Source organism: Hippocampus comes, unplaced genomic scaffold, assembly GCF_001891065.2.
Source record: "Hippocampus comes isolate QL1 unplaced genomic scaffold, H_comes_QL1_v1.1 scaffold174, whole genome shotgun sequence".
In the NCBI taxonomy this organism is placed as follows: Eukaryota; Metazoa; Chordata; class Actinopteri; order Syngnathiformes; family Syngnathidae; genus Hippocampus; species Hippocampus comes.
The window spans coordinates 9284900-9300723 of record NW_017805983.1 but is presented as its reverse complement, the minus strand read 5'-3'; the positions used below and the strand labels follow the sequence as shown (position 1 = coordinate 9300723).

General features: G+C 40.7%; 2 protein-coding genes across 2 annotated transcripts; one reads left to right on the top strand and one right to left on the bottom strand.

Annotated features, from left to right (window-relative positions):
• Positions 1 to 598: 598 nt before the first annotated feature.
• On the bottom strand, positions 599 to 8106 carry tbc1d25 (TBC1 domain family, member 25). Its single transcript, XM_019891640.1, has 7 exons — positions 7901 to 8106; positions 6838 to 6947; positions 6585 to 6739; positions 5919 to 6046; positions 5643 to 5831; positions 4950 to 5225; positions 599 to 4488 (listed from the first exon to the last, which is right to left on the bottom strand). Exons 1-7 carry the CDS (start codon positions 7943 to 7945, stop codon positions 2842 to 2844), a joined length of 2550 nt encoding a protein of 849 aa, XP_019747199.1. The 5' UTR covers positions 7946 to 8106; the 3' UTR covers positions 599 to 2841.
• A 294-nt stretch (positions 8107 to 8400) lies between these two features.
• On the top strand, positions 8401 to 15824 carry ccdc22 (CCC complex scaffolding subunit CCDC22). The gene is made up of 16 exons (XM_019891616.1): positions 8401 to 8821; positions 9221 to 9398; positions 9564 to 9696; positions 10166 to 10272; positions 10498 to 10582; positions 11012 to 11181; positions 11993 to 12208; positions 12285 to 12443; positions 12981 to 13100; positions 13176 to 13292; positions 13379 to 13480; positions 13634 to 13741; positions 14158 to 14253; positions 14490 to 14549; positions 14640 to 14714; positions 15109 to 15824. Exons 1-16 carry the CDS (start codon positions 8772 to 8774, stop codon positions 15220 to 15222), a joined length of 1890 nt encoding a protein of 629 aa, XP_019747175.1. The 5' UTR covers positions 8401 to 8771; the 3' UTR covers positions 15223 to 15824.

Here is a 15824-nt window from a genome sequence, read left to right as displayed (position 1 = left end):
CTGCTGCTACCCTGTGGAGCTACAGGCTCATCGCGACTCATTATTTTAGGTGGACGTATTCCTTTACTAGTCTCCGAAATGTAAATGAATTATTTGTGTCCACATACAATTATGATTTTTCACACATACAATTTCATTTTTCACATTTTAAATACACAGTCTACACTTTAAACGCTAATGTTACCGTTGAGTACAAAAGCTTGTCCACCTTTCACTCGAGGTTGACCAAAGGTCTCTGGCATGAAGCCCAAACCAACACTATAAAACTCTCAGGCTGGATCATGCACTGAAATGTAGCCGTACTTTGCAGAGTGACAATTAAAGACAGCGCCGCAGTTGAAGTGGGAACCTGAATACATCATCACGAAATGAGACACCATATGACACAAAGAAGATAATGAGTCGAAAAACCTTCTGAAAAATCAAATACAGATTTTGATCAGGAGTATTGGCTCGGGTCTATATGCTAAGAAAACATTGACAACATTTTACAAGGAAATGGTAGACAGTACAGTACTTCTTTTGGAAGTCACAATTATGATAGCAAAATATGTATGCTATTATTGAAGTGTGCAGTCATGTAAAGCATTTTCACTACGAGTTGCAGAGAGTATTTATTCGTGCCAATTGAGTAATTATATGTATATGTAGGTAAAAGTATAACTGCTTTGCAATTCTGTACTGTACCTAGATTTTTTTTTAAATAACACAACGCACACATCTCTGGCTCACGGTCCAGTCAGGTACTCTTTAAAATATTTATTATGCTAATGATACATGGAAAGGTTGGAAGGCAAGAGCAAATGTTAGCATAATAACAATGACAAAGAACATTCAAATTAAGAAAAACAAAGGCCTCAAAATAATAATAATAATAAAAAGAAACGTTACAAAAAAGCACACTTCTGAAAAATACATTAATTCAAGTAGCTCACTGTTTGTTGTAAAAAGGCCCCTTAGACCTTAATGTTGTGCATATAATTTAAATGCAAAACAGTTCAAAGGTGTATAAATACAGCCCATAGTTTTGGCATATAGTGTCATGTGCTCGAAGTTCCAAAACTAACAAAGGGGGGGAATAACTGGCAGACAATCAACAGGACTTGAGTTGACGCTAGTAACTAGACGTTTCCATTTTATGTGTAAGAAAGAGTTCAACAGGGTGGACTCAATCAACATATTAATTACTTGATGAGAAAAGGCAAGCTATATTATAAGCGCAGGATACAACAGCACATCATACTTTCTTATTGAAGATATACACTGACAGATAGATACAAGTAAAAAGTTGACCAAAAAGAAATACAATAACCCGCAAAAAAATGATAAAAGTGTTGTTTCGTTTTGATGGTATTTTAAGAGACTGGAGTTTCATTCTCAAGTCACACATCAATCAACGGGGCCAAGCATTTCACAGACTTTTTGGCTGGCTAATTTGTTCATGGAACTAATCAGTTACTTGAAATGCTGCCGAAATACAGCAGGTGGTGTTTATTAAATCTTCCCAAAGGGGCAGCAGTTTCTACATCATAGCAGGAGACATTTTTAGCACAGATGAAAATACACTTGAATGTTTCAGACTCCCAAGAGTGAGGCACTTCTCTAATAATGCAGCATCAAATGCTATGACGCGTCATACTATTAATCACACAGAAGCAACAACAGCAAAAACATTGGCTTGGAGAGACGCAAACCTTTAGCAGCCTCGCTGGCAGCTTTCGGTATGTGACAGAACTTATATAACACATTGACACATAAAAGTGGTTCTTTTTGTTCAATTCGACTAAACAAAAAAAAAAATCAAGTGCAAAATTATTTCATCTCTTGAAATGGAGGACCATATAATTACATACTGCCAATTATTCATAAATAGTATGATTACAGTATATCATAATTCACCGGGACTCGATTAGAAATACAATTCCAGTTAGCTTCGAGTGATATTAAAGTCTCTTGAAGTAAATGGAGCACAGTTTCTTTAAAGCCTCTCTCATTCATTTGTTGTAGGCTTTCACATTAAAAAGCAAGAATTCATTTGTCGTCGTGAACTTAAAAAGGCAACATACTTAGGATACATCTATTTCAAAATAATTGTTGACATCATCGACCCACTGAGGCTTCGCCATCTCTGTGTATAGCCCAGAGAAAAAACAAAAACTCAAGGACACCATTTTGTGTGCATATTCATATGCACGAGCACTTCAGAAAAAACTTTCAAAGCCTAAAAATAGACTAAAAATAGAAATAATAAATCATAGGGAGGCTGAGTTTAAAAATGGCCAAAGTAAGATAAACGTGATGATAAAGCAGATTTTAACATTGCTGAAAAGCTAGCCTGATTTTATTTTCTCAATAGAAACTGTAAGGGCAGCCGTTCCCTGTACGGAGGATAATTCTTTTTGTCTTATTTCAGGTTAATGACATTACTTCATTAGGGGACTATAGTATTTTTCTTTCTTTGTCCACACATAACTTGAATTTCAATACCATCACATAATGAGGGCAAAACGGATGATATGCATGAAGTGGCTGGAGTAATGTTATTTCAAATTGATTATCTGGGCCACACTGTCAAAAACGGGGAAAAAAAAAAAAAAGACAGGGTGCATGCATTCTAAACTTTGAAGGATGCAGGAAAAGCTCTATCCAAATACCTCCAAGCGGCGGCAATACAAATAACATGTTATGATCAGTCCTGGAATCATTCCTATATTGTACATAATCAAGCATGTAAGATACTTAAGTGCCCGATTCCAGAATGGGAGGCTGTTTAAAATAGTCCACGCCACTACTGGGCCACCTTGCTGCTGAGATGTGTGAAGTCAGGGATACTTGTGCAAATCACATCTGTGAAAGGGAGACTTCAGCTGTTGGTGAAGGAATGGTCGTTGTCAGGTTGTAGGTTGAGTTCCGAGATGAGGACTGAGGAGATGATAAGGGGCTATAAATGGGGCGAGCAGAGATGGTTAAAGGTGGGGAGTACTGAGCAGCAGCGGCTGATATTGGAGAGTCTGAGCTAACCTCGTCCCCCTCCTCCGAGTCCCACACTTCACTCTGCAAGTAGTCTGCAAATAAGGTTTTGGCTCGCTGCAGGATTCTGCTCAGGTTGTGGCGCCGCACGAGGCGATCAAAGTGCATCGCGAGCTCATTGTAATCCAGGCTGTTTTTGATGATGTGGTCGCGGTGTTCCAGCAAGATGGACAAGCACAAAAATAGCATGAAAGGATTGCCTTTTCCAAACTCTTGGGGAGGCGGCAGAGAACACGGTTTGATGCCGCTCTCCAGTTTGGGGGAAGTGTCCATGTGAGTAGCTGTGGTGGTTGAGGGCTTGTTGCTGGGAGAAAGAAGGTGATTGGAGGAGGGCCTGGAGCCAGGCTGTGAAGGACCTCTTCCAAAAGGCAAAATTGGTGAAGAGAGAAAAGATCGATTTTGAGCATGGGCATGAGCTGTTGCACACGTTTTTACAGCAGGGCTTGTCAAGTTCAACCCCGTACTCCTGAGCAATTGTGCCGAAGATGTGATGACTTTTGGGACAGTTCGTGATAAGGCCTCTCTTCCACTGGTTGCGAAACCGAATGTTGGGGCGGAGTCAGGTGGAGCAAGTGACCAACTGGAAGGTAAGACTGAAGATGAATGAGATACAGCGCCACTGTTAAAGATTGGCGGGAGGGGAGGTGATGATCCTGGTGAAATGCCATTGCTGTAGCATTTTATAAGTGGCGTTTGTTCTTCGGGATCCTCCTCACTCTCAGTGGTGGACTGACGAATTGGAATGCGTGACAATGACCGTGCGTCAGTCAACCCCTGTTGCTGCTTCGTATCCTTCTTCTCAAAGCTATTTTCAGTTGGGGCAGCATAGTATTTAAACTCACCAAAACTCTCCTCAACAGAAGGAGACACAAAACCTGCCTGACCCACACTCACTTGAGGCGTGCGTCTATCACTACCAGGTCCGGCTTTCTGACAGTCTTCCGTGACAGCATTCCAATCGACGTCGGTTTCTTCTCTTGATGGCCGAAGCATATGTTGTCGACGTTGCTTTTCTTTTATTTGCCAGTCACGCCCAGGGCGACTGCCACTGGGCGCGTCCCTGTCAGCGAAACGTGTTTTATCAGTCTGTACTGGTGGTCCAAAAAGCTCCACTTCGGTTTCAGGTGGGTCCGGGGGCAGCGAACTCCACATAACCTCGAGCATTCTTAGCGCATCATCAAAGGCAAACTCTCGCTTGAGCTCCAGAAGTAACCAGCGGTAGCAAAAGAAAAGGTCGTCAGCTCCACGGGAAACCAGATACGAGTAGAATTCATAATCTGAGTACTGCAGAAGCAATTTTAGATGCTGGAACTTAATGGACATAAGCTGTCCATCAGGCCGGAAGTTTCCCTCCAAGCGTTTCATAATGCCGCAAAAACAAATGAAGGCATGTGCTTCATTATCCATCACAGCCAGTATAGGAGAAGCGATGTCACTCATTCCTTGACAGTACGATATCTGAAAAGCAAGCCATACACAAAGTTCAGAATGTGCATTGACAATTCACAGAAACAACCAAAATAGGCAATTTTGTTCAGATGGAAACTACGGATTACAGTAGTTCAGTTTTGAACAAAATTGCCTGTGAATGTATGTCCAAACAAGTCTCATCCTAATCTGATCTATGCACTCAAATTTAACATGGGAATTTGCTTCCCCCTAAATTGGTTTGGGTTCCAAACCTTGGTTTGAGTGTATCCAGATTTAATTCTTGGGGAAACATTGTCTTGCATCATTATTATCAACAGATTTTTTTCTCCATAAATAAGGTGTACAGTATATGCTATTAAGTTCAAATGAGAAAAAAAAAAAACAGGCTAAATGATGAAACCAGCAGCAACTGTCTTCTTATTATTTACACAATTTGAAATGGACACATTCAATGTACAAAAAAAAAAAAAAATGATATAAACAAATACCTGTGGGTGAGTGATGGCGAAGGTAGTCAGCAAGTCTGTGAGAGCAGTCAAATGTGGACTGTCTTCTGAGCCTGCGTAGTATGGATGGGCACGGTCTGTCCTTAAAACATCTTTGAGTACATTTCCCCGGATAAACTCAAGATCCTCGTGACTGACGTGGGCCGTCCATTCTCTCTTCAACTGGTCGTACTCTCTCGTCTTTCGCTTCATGTAGTCCATTCGTTCTTGTCCACTTAGTCCGTCCGGGTAGACGTTAAGGAGGTAGCGCCAAACAACCTGAAAACAACAGAAGAAAATGTCATTCAGAAGAATGCAACACAACATTAGATTTCCCCAAAAATGAGACTCCCATTTTATGAAGGCCGTGGAGGCCTAAAATTAAAAAGGCCTGCAAACAAGCCAAAAATGTCCCCCGAGTTCATATTGCTAATTCTGCTCCCAACAGAGTAGCACTGAACTCAACATTCAAAGTCTATGCGACAGTAATTGTACAAAAAACATAACATACAATTTTACTACAATACCCATCCGGGTCACCAGGTCTATTTTAATAGGCCTTTGATACAATTACGGTAAATTTTTTTTTTTGTGCAGGGGGACACTTAAGAGTTGAACATTTTCCCAAAATTCTTAGCAAGAAGGAGCACTGGGAAGTCTTTGCTTTTATGTTTTAGCAGATTAATGAAGCCGCACCTTGCGCAGTGAAGGTTCAACACCACCATGGTAGATCCGCAGCCTTAGTTCCTCTGGTCTTGTCAACTGTCCTTGACCATTGAGATAACTGTGAAACTCGGTGTCACTCAAAGGGGGCTTGAAAGGCTTGATTTCCTCCCCATAAGACCAGCTGAAGGCCTGCTGGACTCGTGTCAGTGTCCGGCCGACCTAAACACAAATGCATAAGAACCATATGAGAACGGAGACGGACTGTATGTAAGTTATAGGCTTGGATAAGCTTGGGTAAAAATGTACCTGAGACATTAGAGACTGGGTGAAAGGAAGTGCTGCAGTTGCCAAGGACCTGGTCCTCTCTGCAAGAAGCTGCTCAGAGCCAATCACATCTTTGGGGCTGATGATATCCCAGTCCTCCATCACAGGACCTCAAATTGAACCAACAGTGAAACATCGTTAATGCAGTTGCAGCAAACACTGACGACACATCTACCGCATTTGATTTTAATACTTCATAAAAGATTGATACGGAGCAACTTTTGTCAATCAAGCAGTCCAGAGGTACCCAACACAGAGTCTTTGTTCTGCACTAGGTGGGTTCCATCTCCTTTGTTTTACGAAAGTTCAATGGTTGCAAAAATCTGAAGTTGATTACATTGACGAGGATAACTCGAAATGTATCTTTGGTGACATCACTCCTGGAACTTTTCTGAAACGCAATGTATCATCAGCCTCCTGCTCACCCCCTCATGGTACCATAACATCACTATACAGTAACAGCATACAACATTTTCAAACATGAAAGACTGAAGAGAGGCTTGCCTGAGTGTGTTACATTTCAACACCAAACATTTCTGACCTTAGTCTGGTTTCAGAAAGCATTTCAAGCTGAAGTAATTTGCGTAAATCTGTAATTTTTTTATGTGTGAGTGGAATGATGTGGAGGGCTGTTATTTGTGTTCTTACTGTCTTCTGAAGGTTTCACGTCCATCTTGAGTTGTAGATATGGTTTGGCCGCACTGGCAAATGCAACATCCAAATCCCCATCAGATGTTAAAGTCAGGTACATCTCTGCAATGCTGACACCTCGAGACATGTAACTGATCTCAAAATTTCGCCTCCTGGTTTACGAAAACAAGCAACATTTTGGAATATTGCAAACAGATTTACTTGGTACTTTACAAATCACAAACATTTTAGTCATGGGGACCAGACTTACCCATTCAAATCAAAAGCTTTAATTAGAATATGCTGCAGCACCTCCAATGATGTAATTTGAGGATCAACAGCAAAGGATCGAAACTCCACAGGAAGTGCTCCATCACATTTCTGAAATACATTAGAGTGCATCACAAATTTATAACCAAAAGATCACAGGGCTGTAAACATATGAATATCCTGCAATACATAACTACAAAAGTAAGGTTGTACATAATGGAATTGTAGACTTTTTGACAAAACATAATATCAAGGTTTGTGTAGCTTTAAATTTAGTGTTGATAAAGAGATGAATAAAGTATTCTGCATTGCACAAGAGGCACTTCATTTATTGTAAATATAAACAAAAGCAGGCAATGAATTTTTGATAAGATTCATTTGCATTGTATCCTGTAACAACATTAGACAATATCAATTTGTAATTCCAATAAGTGTCTTTGTTTAAGAAACTCATGATAAGTAGGTACTGGAAAAACAACTTTCTAAAAAGCTGCCGTGATGAAAATGGGGGGGAAAACAGGTTGCGACATATTTTTGTAGTGATAATAATGGAAGAGACGGGATAAGGTTGTTTACTGGACGTCCAAAACTAAAAAGATTTAGCCTTGCAACGAAAACGCCTTAATAATTATACTGCTGCAGCTTCTTCATTTGACTTTACAAAGAGATGCACGGCGCAGGTGAACACGCGTGTTGTTGTGCGTACTAGGTGACGTCATCCTGGACTGCTTTGACGTTTGTGCTCAAGCAGGGTGGTAATTCGTGCCGTATGGTTTTTTTTTTTTGCATTGGACAGACGTTGTCACGCATGTTAAGGTATACAATGTACAATGATCTCTCAAAATAAGATGATGTCAAAGCACGCCGGCGATGACAACAATGTTGATCGTTACAAAATCATGAACAAGATACGACCTCTGTCTCTGACATGTAATTGAAATGATCGAATGCCGTTTACACGTGACGAAGTCCCACAATATGTATATGGAGAATTAAAATGTAGACTGCCCAAAAAAACATTTTCACACAGCAACAGCAGGATTGTCACTAACTAGCCAACATACCTTCACTTTGACCCGAACTACCCCTCTATCCTCGTCGCTTGCCATCTTTACAATTCGGTTTTGGATCAACGTGGCTCGTGGATAAATTATCCTTCTCACATCTACAGCAACATAATGATCAATAACATGATCAGGTTAGCAGCAGAATGACTCCCCTGGTGTTCTTCTACGGATTTCCGTTCATAAAAGATCTTCACATTGTAATACTGCCATCTATTGGTCATCTACTATATTGCTGTAATTTTCCCAAACTCATATTGAACTGCTTCAAAACTAAAGAGGGGGTAGGAGCCTATTTGCTTAATTACTTTAACGTGAGACAAAACTACTCTCTGTCTCTCTTTGATTTTTCTATTTTTTGTAGTCCCCCAAAAGTGTTTCAATAATTCCATTCAACCATTCCGCAACTTTAGTCATGAGACCGAGATGTTGATGCATGCTGGGAAAAGTAGTTATTTCTCCCCACTTGCTTGCATAATCCTTTGGGTCAAAGACTTCATCTCCCAGGAAGCCATTTTTTTCATTTTTTTTTCATTATCACAGTATTTTCTATACTTTTCCACGGAAGAAAGCATTCACTTGTCAAAATTATCTAACGTGACAGCGGGTGAAACTGTTCATTTTAGACTGGGGCAGGAGCAGATTTGTTTAGTATAAATAATACGCCTTGTTTCACTCGGAGAACAGAATGAACGTGAGAGGCGAGATTCTGCTTGCGAACAAGTAGCTAAATGCTAGCCGATCGAGGCTTGTTCTGCTGCTGTTTGGCCACCATGGAGAAGTCACACTTCACTCATTGACTGCTTGGTCAACAAGCTGCACGCTTTTGATGCAGTACTTGAATCCCGCGCCTTAAATTAAAACACCCGACATGGAGGAAGTTGACAAAATCTTGATACTCGCCCTAAAACAAGTCGGCACGTAAGTACTTGCTGTCGTTAGTGTGTTAATGACAGATGGATTGATAGATACCTTATTCGCCCACAGGGAACATTTACTGTTCCATTAGTCTAGTCTCCACAATTAAAACAATACAACGTAAAGCAGGCAAGGAAAAAAAACATGGCATTTATTCACGTCGTTTTTTAATCCAAGGTAGAATAAGGTGTAGAATAGAAAGGTGATTGGTGACATGAGAATAAAGTTTTATATTTGTTTATGTCAATTGTTAGCAACAACAACATTTATTTTACTTTGTCAGTCTATCAGACATACTGTGTCTGGCTAATGGCCATCATATGATCAAACATGTGGATGTATGACTGTTAGCTTGCAGTCAAACACACACACATTCCAATACTTTTGTTCTGCTTCTTGTAGAGAGCTGAGTGAGGAGGTTGGTAGTGTCAAAGACTTCACCAGTGAACTTATAGTGGAGGCGGTGGTGAGATGTATCCGGGTGATCGATCCCGGGTTGGGCAGCCCGCTGCCAACCTCCCTCCCGCCTGGCATGTCTGCCCGCTTCAGGGTGGGGATGAGCCTGGCACAGGCATGTCAGGTAACAGCGCCCATGACTTACTGACTTGTGTAGCAACTGTTTTTTAAGTGAGCAAGGACAGAAGTGTTTTTTTTTTTTTTGGGGTGGGGGGGGGGTGTTTTGGGGGCAAAAAGCTGTTGTCGCTGAACACCTGACCGAATAATGAAATATCAAACTTGTTTGCAGGACATTGGTTATAAAGGCGAAATAGGTTATCAAACCTTCTTGTACAGCAGTGAGACAGAGATTCGCTCCCTGCTCATGTTCCTTGTAGAGAAACTGCCCAGAGAAAATGCTGAGGCCTCGGATCAGCCAACAGGTACAGGACACGGACTTGTATTTAAATGGACTAACAATGCCGCTTACTCACTGTCGGGAGGAGTGAAGCCACCAGTGGCCATCCTAGGTTGCCAACCACTAAGGCCGCCTACCCACCAAGTCATTGGTGGAGAACCATTATGTTAATTACCTCCACTGTTATATAACAGTGGGGTAGAAGTGCAGAACAGCACGCTCACATGCAGATTTTCAGAAATAGGCAAATCACTAAAGATTTACTTGGTTGTTTAATTCCACATGTGATGGGTGGGCAATCACTCTGGACACTATTTACTGTATATCCCAGTACAAACAATAGAAAAATCGAATGTCCATAATATGTTCCGTTTTAGGAGTATAGTTCCACAACAGCCATTATTAGACTACTTGTCCACATTCTTGGTACGGCTAGTAATTTTAATGCTTTGTTGACATTTTAAGGAGTCAGCGACTATTTTTTTTTTCTACAGGCAAATCAGCCATTCTTCAGAGAGCTATTGCTGCTGCTATAAAAGCCCAGCTGGTAGAACCGTGGCTCCCTCCAAACTGCAGGCTACCACTCCATGGTGAAACACAAGTAAACTCTTAAACACAAATAAAATTGCACTTTACTGTCAGGTTTGCAGTTATGATATGGGCAAGAGGGTGAATCATTGTCGTGGGCACTCTCTCATTCTTGCTACTTTATGTTCACCACTATAATGGGTTTCAGACAATGTGCTCTCACTTTAAAAGCTTTCTATGCACACGTTAAAGAAATCATGCATGTTGTATTGTCCACTGTGTGATTTTCTGCCCATAGAGTTTAGGTGTAATGCACAGCTTCCACAAGCAGCCCCTCAGTTTACCTTACTGTATTAAAGATCCAGGGAAGAAATCACTGAAAGGTAGGCAGAAATTTGTCATGACTGGTTTATGATTAATCGTCCGTGGGATTTTTTTTTCTGACAAATTTTGTTCCACACATCAATTTTATTTTGACCTCTAAAAACGACGTTTGGTTGAAGCTTACTTTTAAATAAAATAGTCAATATCTATTTGAGTGCCTCTCGTATTCTTGAAAGTGGAGTTTAAATGATCCAACCGTAGTGAACCAAAAATGCAGTGTGCGCCTGTGTTCCCTCATCATTTTATTGCGTGCACTGTCAGAGGATTGTGATGGTGTGTTGGCATTCACCGCTTGCTGGTTGCCAACACTTTGTCTACATACTTTGAGATGAATTTATTTTAATGCTCACTTGTGCTCTTATATGACGTTTCTTGATTGTATTTCACCATGTATTACAACTGAATCGAAGCATGTACCATGGTTTCAGAGGTGAAAGACTACCAGCGAGATTTTCTTCCTCCTGTGACTGCTCAGCTCGCCCATAATGCCACTGTGGCAGCGTCCTTATTAGAGCAGCACACAGCCGAGCTCAGTGTGGCGCAGGAATGGTACAATGAGTGGAACAGTCAGGGACTCCTGTCTCGTCTTACTCCACAGGTAAATCATTATTTTTTTTTTTTGTTTTTTTTTTGCAACTGAAAGATGTCAAAACATGTAGAAACATATGATTCCAAATCCAAACCACAGGGTTGTCCCATGCTTTATTAAAACCCTTTCATAATTTGTTTTAAACAATAGGTGCAGGGTACTTCCAGTTGGAAGAAATGGATTGAGTACTGCAAACTTAAATTCAAAAGTTTTTCATCCAGCAGAATGTTTGGGTGAGGAGGATTAATCGAGTTGATATTGTAAATAGTTGTACAGCTAAGTAAGATTGCAAGACGCTGTCGCCGCTTCTAAAGGGACAGACCCTAAACAAAACATCCATCTTTGGGTTTGTGGAAGTCATTTTCTCACACTTGTTTGGTTGGGTTTTCTTCGAGTCATACAGCAAAACACAATGGTTAGCCTGGTAATCAAGATCAGCTCCATTTCATGTTATTCATTCCACTGTCAAAAAGTACGCCTTATGCAACTAGTCTGAGTTTAGTCTAGTTTGAGTTTACATTATGTCTATTTTCAAATCAAATATAAATTAGAGCCAGTATTCTGTCTTTCTCCTAAGGAACATCAGATGCAATGTCACCTTCTGGACTGACATATGAACAATGGCAATAAACTCAAAATGCAAGCCAGTTACCCTGTTTTTTCCCAATTACATGTATGGATTTGTGCATGAGTGTTTCCATCTGAAAAAGTTGTTTTTTACCCTCCAGAAGTATGTGTGACGTCATGGTGAAAATGTTTTAATCTCAACATTTCCTGTACGTGCTCATATTTGCTGCAATAATTGTCTCCTTTCACCCAGGACTACAGAGCCCGAAAACTGACTCGGCTGCGTAAACGTATCGAGGAGCAGTTACGCTCTGCTGCCCTTCCCCCCACGGAAAGTGCCTTTGGTGGTCTTGGCGCCACCTCTGATTTGTCTGACATACTGCAATCCTTCAGGGGGTCTGCTGCTTCTGCCCACACCCTGACAAAGGGCTCTCACTTCACTCACTCCCAGAAGTTCACTTTTACACAAGTGCGTACGCCTGGCGGTGCAGAATAAAAACAACAAATGGTGTAGAATTATTCAACATTTGTGCGATTTTGATCAGGAGACGGAAGCAGTGCCATCCCCTGCGCGACGGACAGATGATAACCACCACAGTCAGCAGGAGGAGCTAGCGTCTTTGCAGCAACAGTTTCAGCAGCTATGCAGTGATGTGGACCAACTAACTACTGAACTGAAGCACCTGAGTGTCACTAATGCTCAGGTAGCAGCGACCCCTTCACTCCCTGCCCTGAAACGAATATCCGTTCATTGGTTCATCATGTAATGATGTCATCCAACCGATAACGACAGAAAATGCACGCCTCATGGTTTTTTTTCCGCTTTGTCTGTCAGAATATAATTCAACATATAATATAACCTCTTTTACTCAATAAGTAAAGAGTGTCTATATCGTCAATACCATCTGTCTTCTAAAGGAGTTTGAGGGTTATTCAAAATATATTATTTGCTCCTTGTTCTGGTTTCTTTTGGACATATAACTCAGATGTCTTACCTGTTCTGTAATAGTCACATCCACTTTGAGGGTTTCCCAGATAGAAAAATAATTGTAAACATGTTTAACTGATTTAACTCTGTGTAGTGGCCACTGAGTGAGGAACATGATCAAAATCACATAAGTGGGCATTTTGAGTCTGGTTCTAATGCTATATTAGTGGACTTATAATCCTTGATGCTGTGTTTCGGAGAGTGAAATCCATAAACAGGCCTTCAGACTAAAGGTCTGGATTTATCTGTGTAGGTACTGGATGAGTTCAAGCAGCGAGAGCGGCAGAACAATGAGCTGGAAGAAAAGATCCAGCTGAAAAAGAAAACCGTTGATCTTTTACCAGATGCTGAGAACAACATAGTGAAGCTTCAGGTCGGTGAGATTAGTATAAATGGATTTCTTCAAAAGCACCAGTGCCTTTCAATTAATCGCAGCCTTCTGCTGCAGGCTCTGGTGGAGGCCAGCGCTCAGCGGGTGGTGAACCTGGCCTCTCAGTGGGAGAAACACCGGGCACCGCTCATTGATGAACACCGCAGGCTGAAAGAAATCTGCAGTAATCAGGATGTAAGTATACACAGGAAAATAATAGTCATAATTGAATTCAAAAAGATTGTATGTGCAATAGTTATTTTTTTCTGCATTTTTCACAGATGGAATCATCGAAAAAGCTGTCTGAAATCAAGGTTCTACATGACAAAATTCGCGTGTCAACAGAGGAGGCCAAGAAAAAAGAGGAAATACACAAACAGCTGGTAATCTGAGTATAAAAATATATTGATATAATCTCTACATTTCTTTCTGCAACTGGATGTGTTATTTACAGTAAAACAACTCACTTTATGATTGCATACTGTGTGACGTAAATGCGAAAGTTTTCTATTTGCATTGCCGTTTCCTCACTATAGGTAACAGAGTTAGAAAGTCTTCCCAAGGATGTGTCTCGGGCAGCTTACACACAGAGGATTCTTGAGATTGTGAGCAACATCAAGAAACAGAAGGAGGAAATCACTAAGGTGAGATTTGGCTGGCAACATCTTCTTTTTAAAGAAAAGCAAAGGACATTTTTGAGCTCTCATTGGCTAACTTTGTGCAAACTTCTCAAGTGCTTTTAAGCGTGTGCTTGAGTTGTTTGTGGACTTAAAAAGATATGATACTCGTAGCTTCTCATGCTGACCAGAAGCTCAATGCTCTTAATTAATGTCAGACTCGTAGCTTCTCATGCTGACCAGAAGCTCAATGCCAATGCCATTCACGGTGACATTGGTGGTTGAGTTTTGACAAGGAAGAGGGATTTTTCAGATTTATTGATTCAGTAATATTTTAGTGATCAAATGTCATTTCTCTTTAGTGTGGCAATTTTAGGAACGTAATGATGCTTGCCTCCTACGTGAACCCATGTCGTCACCTTTTTGTCCTTTCCCCATCACAGATTTTGTCTGACACGAAACAACTACAAAAAGAGATCAACGGCCTCACAGGAAAACTGGACAGGACTTTTGCTGTGACAGATGAGCTTGTCTTTAAGGTCCTTAAAATACATGTTCCTTTTTCTGGGCTTTTGTTAGTAATCATGTCTTAATTCTAGTGATGACTTGGAGCAAAATGCCAAACTCCAGCGTCTAGCAGGTGTAGAATGGAATTTAAGAAGCAGTTTGAGACATTTAAACATTTTGTCTTGGTAAAATTTTAAGAAGCATTTTAGTTTATTTTGCTAACTTGCATGAATGGGAAAAATACATATATATTTTTTATCACTTCCAGGACGCCAAAAAAGACGAGTCGGTCCGCAAATCCTACAAGTATCTGGCTGCCTTACATGAAGTACAATTAAACATTCAATTTCCTCTACTGCAATTATTTTTCCACGCTCCTTTGCAATATCATATTTTTCTGTTTCCCTCTCTTGTGTAGAACTGCAATCAATTGATCCAAACCATCGAGGACACTGGTACAATCCTGAGAGAGATACGAGATCTAGAAGAGCAGGTAGGAAAAAAAAAAACTGTGTGTGTGTGTGTGTGTGTGTGTGTGTTTTTTCCAACTCAAACAAGAGAGAGAGGGGGTGGGGCGGCTATACTGGATTGGCTGTCGCACAGGTGTGGTCATCAGAGCCTCATGCTGCAGGAAAGAAATTGCCAACAAGTGCCCTGGACAAACATGTCATGCCGCATGCATTTGTTCAGAGAAGCCATCTTTTCTGCAGTTTGTTGTATTCCTGGGGCCCCCTCCACCTTTCCTACTTAACTGGCTTGTGTCCTGGTGTCTTTGCACTCGTTATACTGCGTATCGAGCAGTGTACATTACCTCTCTGTGTCCTGATTCCTCTTAATTGAGTTTGTTCAGTGATTAACAATTGATTTTGTTTTTCATTTGTCCACAGATTGACACAGAAAACAGTAACAAAACTGTGGCAAATCTGGAGAAGATTCTAGAAGACTACAAGGCTATTCGACAAGAGAATTCTGCACTTGCTGCCAAGGTTAGAGAGGGCTGACGCTGAGCTACCTACTGATGTCCAATCTAAAGAACAACTGTTGCTACTCTGAACATGACTGAAATCGGTCTTAGACCGAAAGAATTAGTGTTCATGAACACCTCCCGCCTGCTGTGGTAATTGGGAGCTGCTTTTCTTCAAAAAGCTCAAACGGTATTTGTACCACAGTAACTAAATAAGCATTTTTAGTATGTCATAACGATCGCGATGCCTGGTTTCTCATGTTGTTCACATCTGCAGCTAAACATGCCTGAGTTTCCAAAACCCACGCTGGTTACTGAAACAACTTCAGACAAAAATAATAATAACAAATGAAAACCTATTAAATGAGCTAATGAAAGTCAGGCACCAGCAATCACGCTCACTTGCTTCGATTTGCCATTCCAATCCTTACCTAAATCAAGATCAACAGCAAAAGGTGCTGCCAAACCTTCCTCCTTAGTTCAAGGGCCATTGTCATGATTGTTAAAAAAATGGGGAAAAATAACATGTATTTGATTGCATTTTTTAATACAACAAGCACCCTTGTAAATTCCAGAATGAGCTGTATTTGAACTGAATGTTGAATGAATGGTATTTGAATGTGTCATCTCGATCTATTA

Excerpts from the sequence above, each read along its gene's own strand:
- tbc1d25 (XM_019891640.1), bottom strand. The coding sequence starts at position 7,945 with ATGGCAAGCGACGAGGATAGAGGGGTAGTTCGGGTCAAAGTGAAG. Across the intron at positions 6,948-7,900 it reads TAGTTCGGGTCAAAGTGAAG|AAATGTGATGGAGCACTTCC; the intron begins GTATGTTGGCTA and ends AATGTATTTCAG. Across the intron at positions 6,047-6,584 it reads CGTGAAACCTTCAGAAGACA|GTCCTGTGATGGAGGACTGG; the intron begins GTAAGAACACAA and ends GTTCAATTTGAG.
- ccdc22 (XM_019891616.1), top strand. The coding sequence starts at position 8,772 with ATGGAGGAAGTTGACAAAATCTTGATACTCGCCCTAAAACAAGTCGGC. Across the intron at positions 12,209-12,284 it reads AGAAGTTCACTTTTACACAA|GAGACGGAAGCAGTGCCATC; the intron begins GTGCGTACGCCT and ends GATTTTGATCAG. Across the intron at positions 14,254-14,489 it reads CAGATGAGCTTGTCTTTAAG|GACGCCAAAAAAGACGAGTC; the intron begins GTCCTTAAAATA and ends TATCACTTCCAG.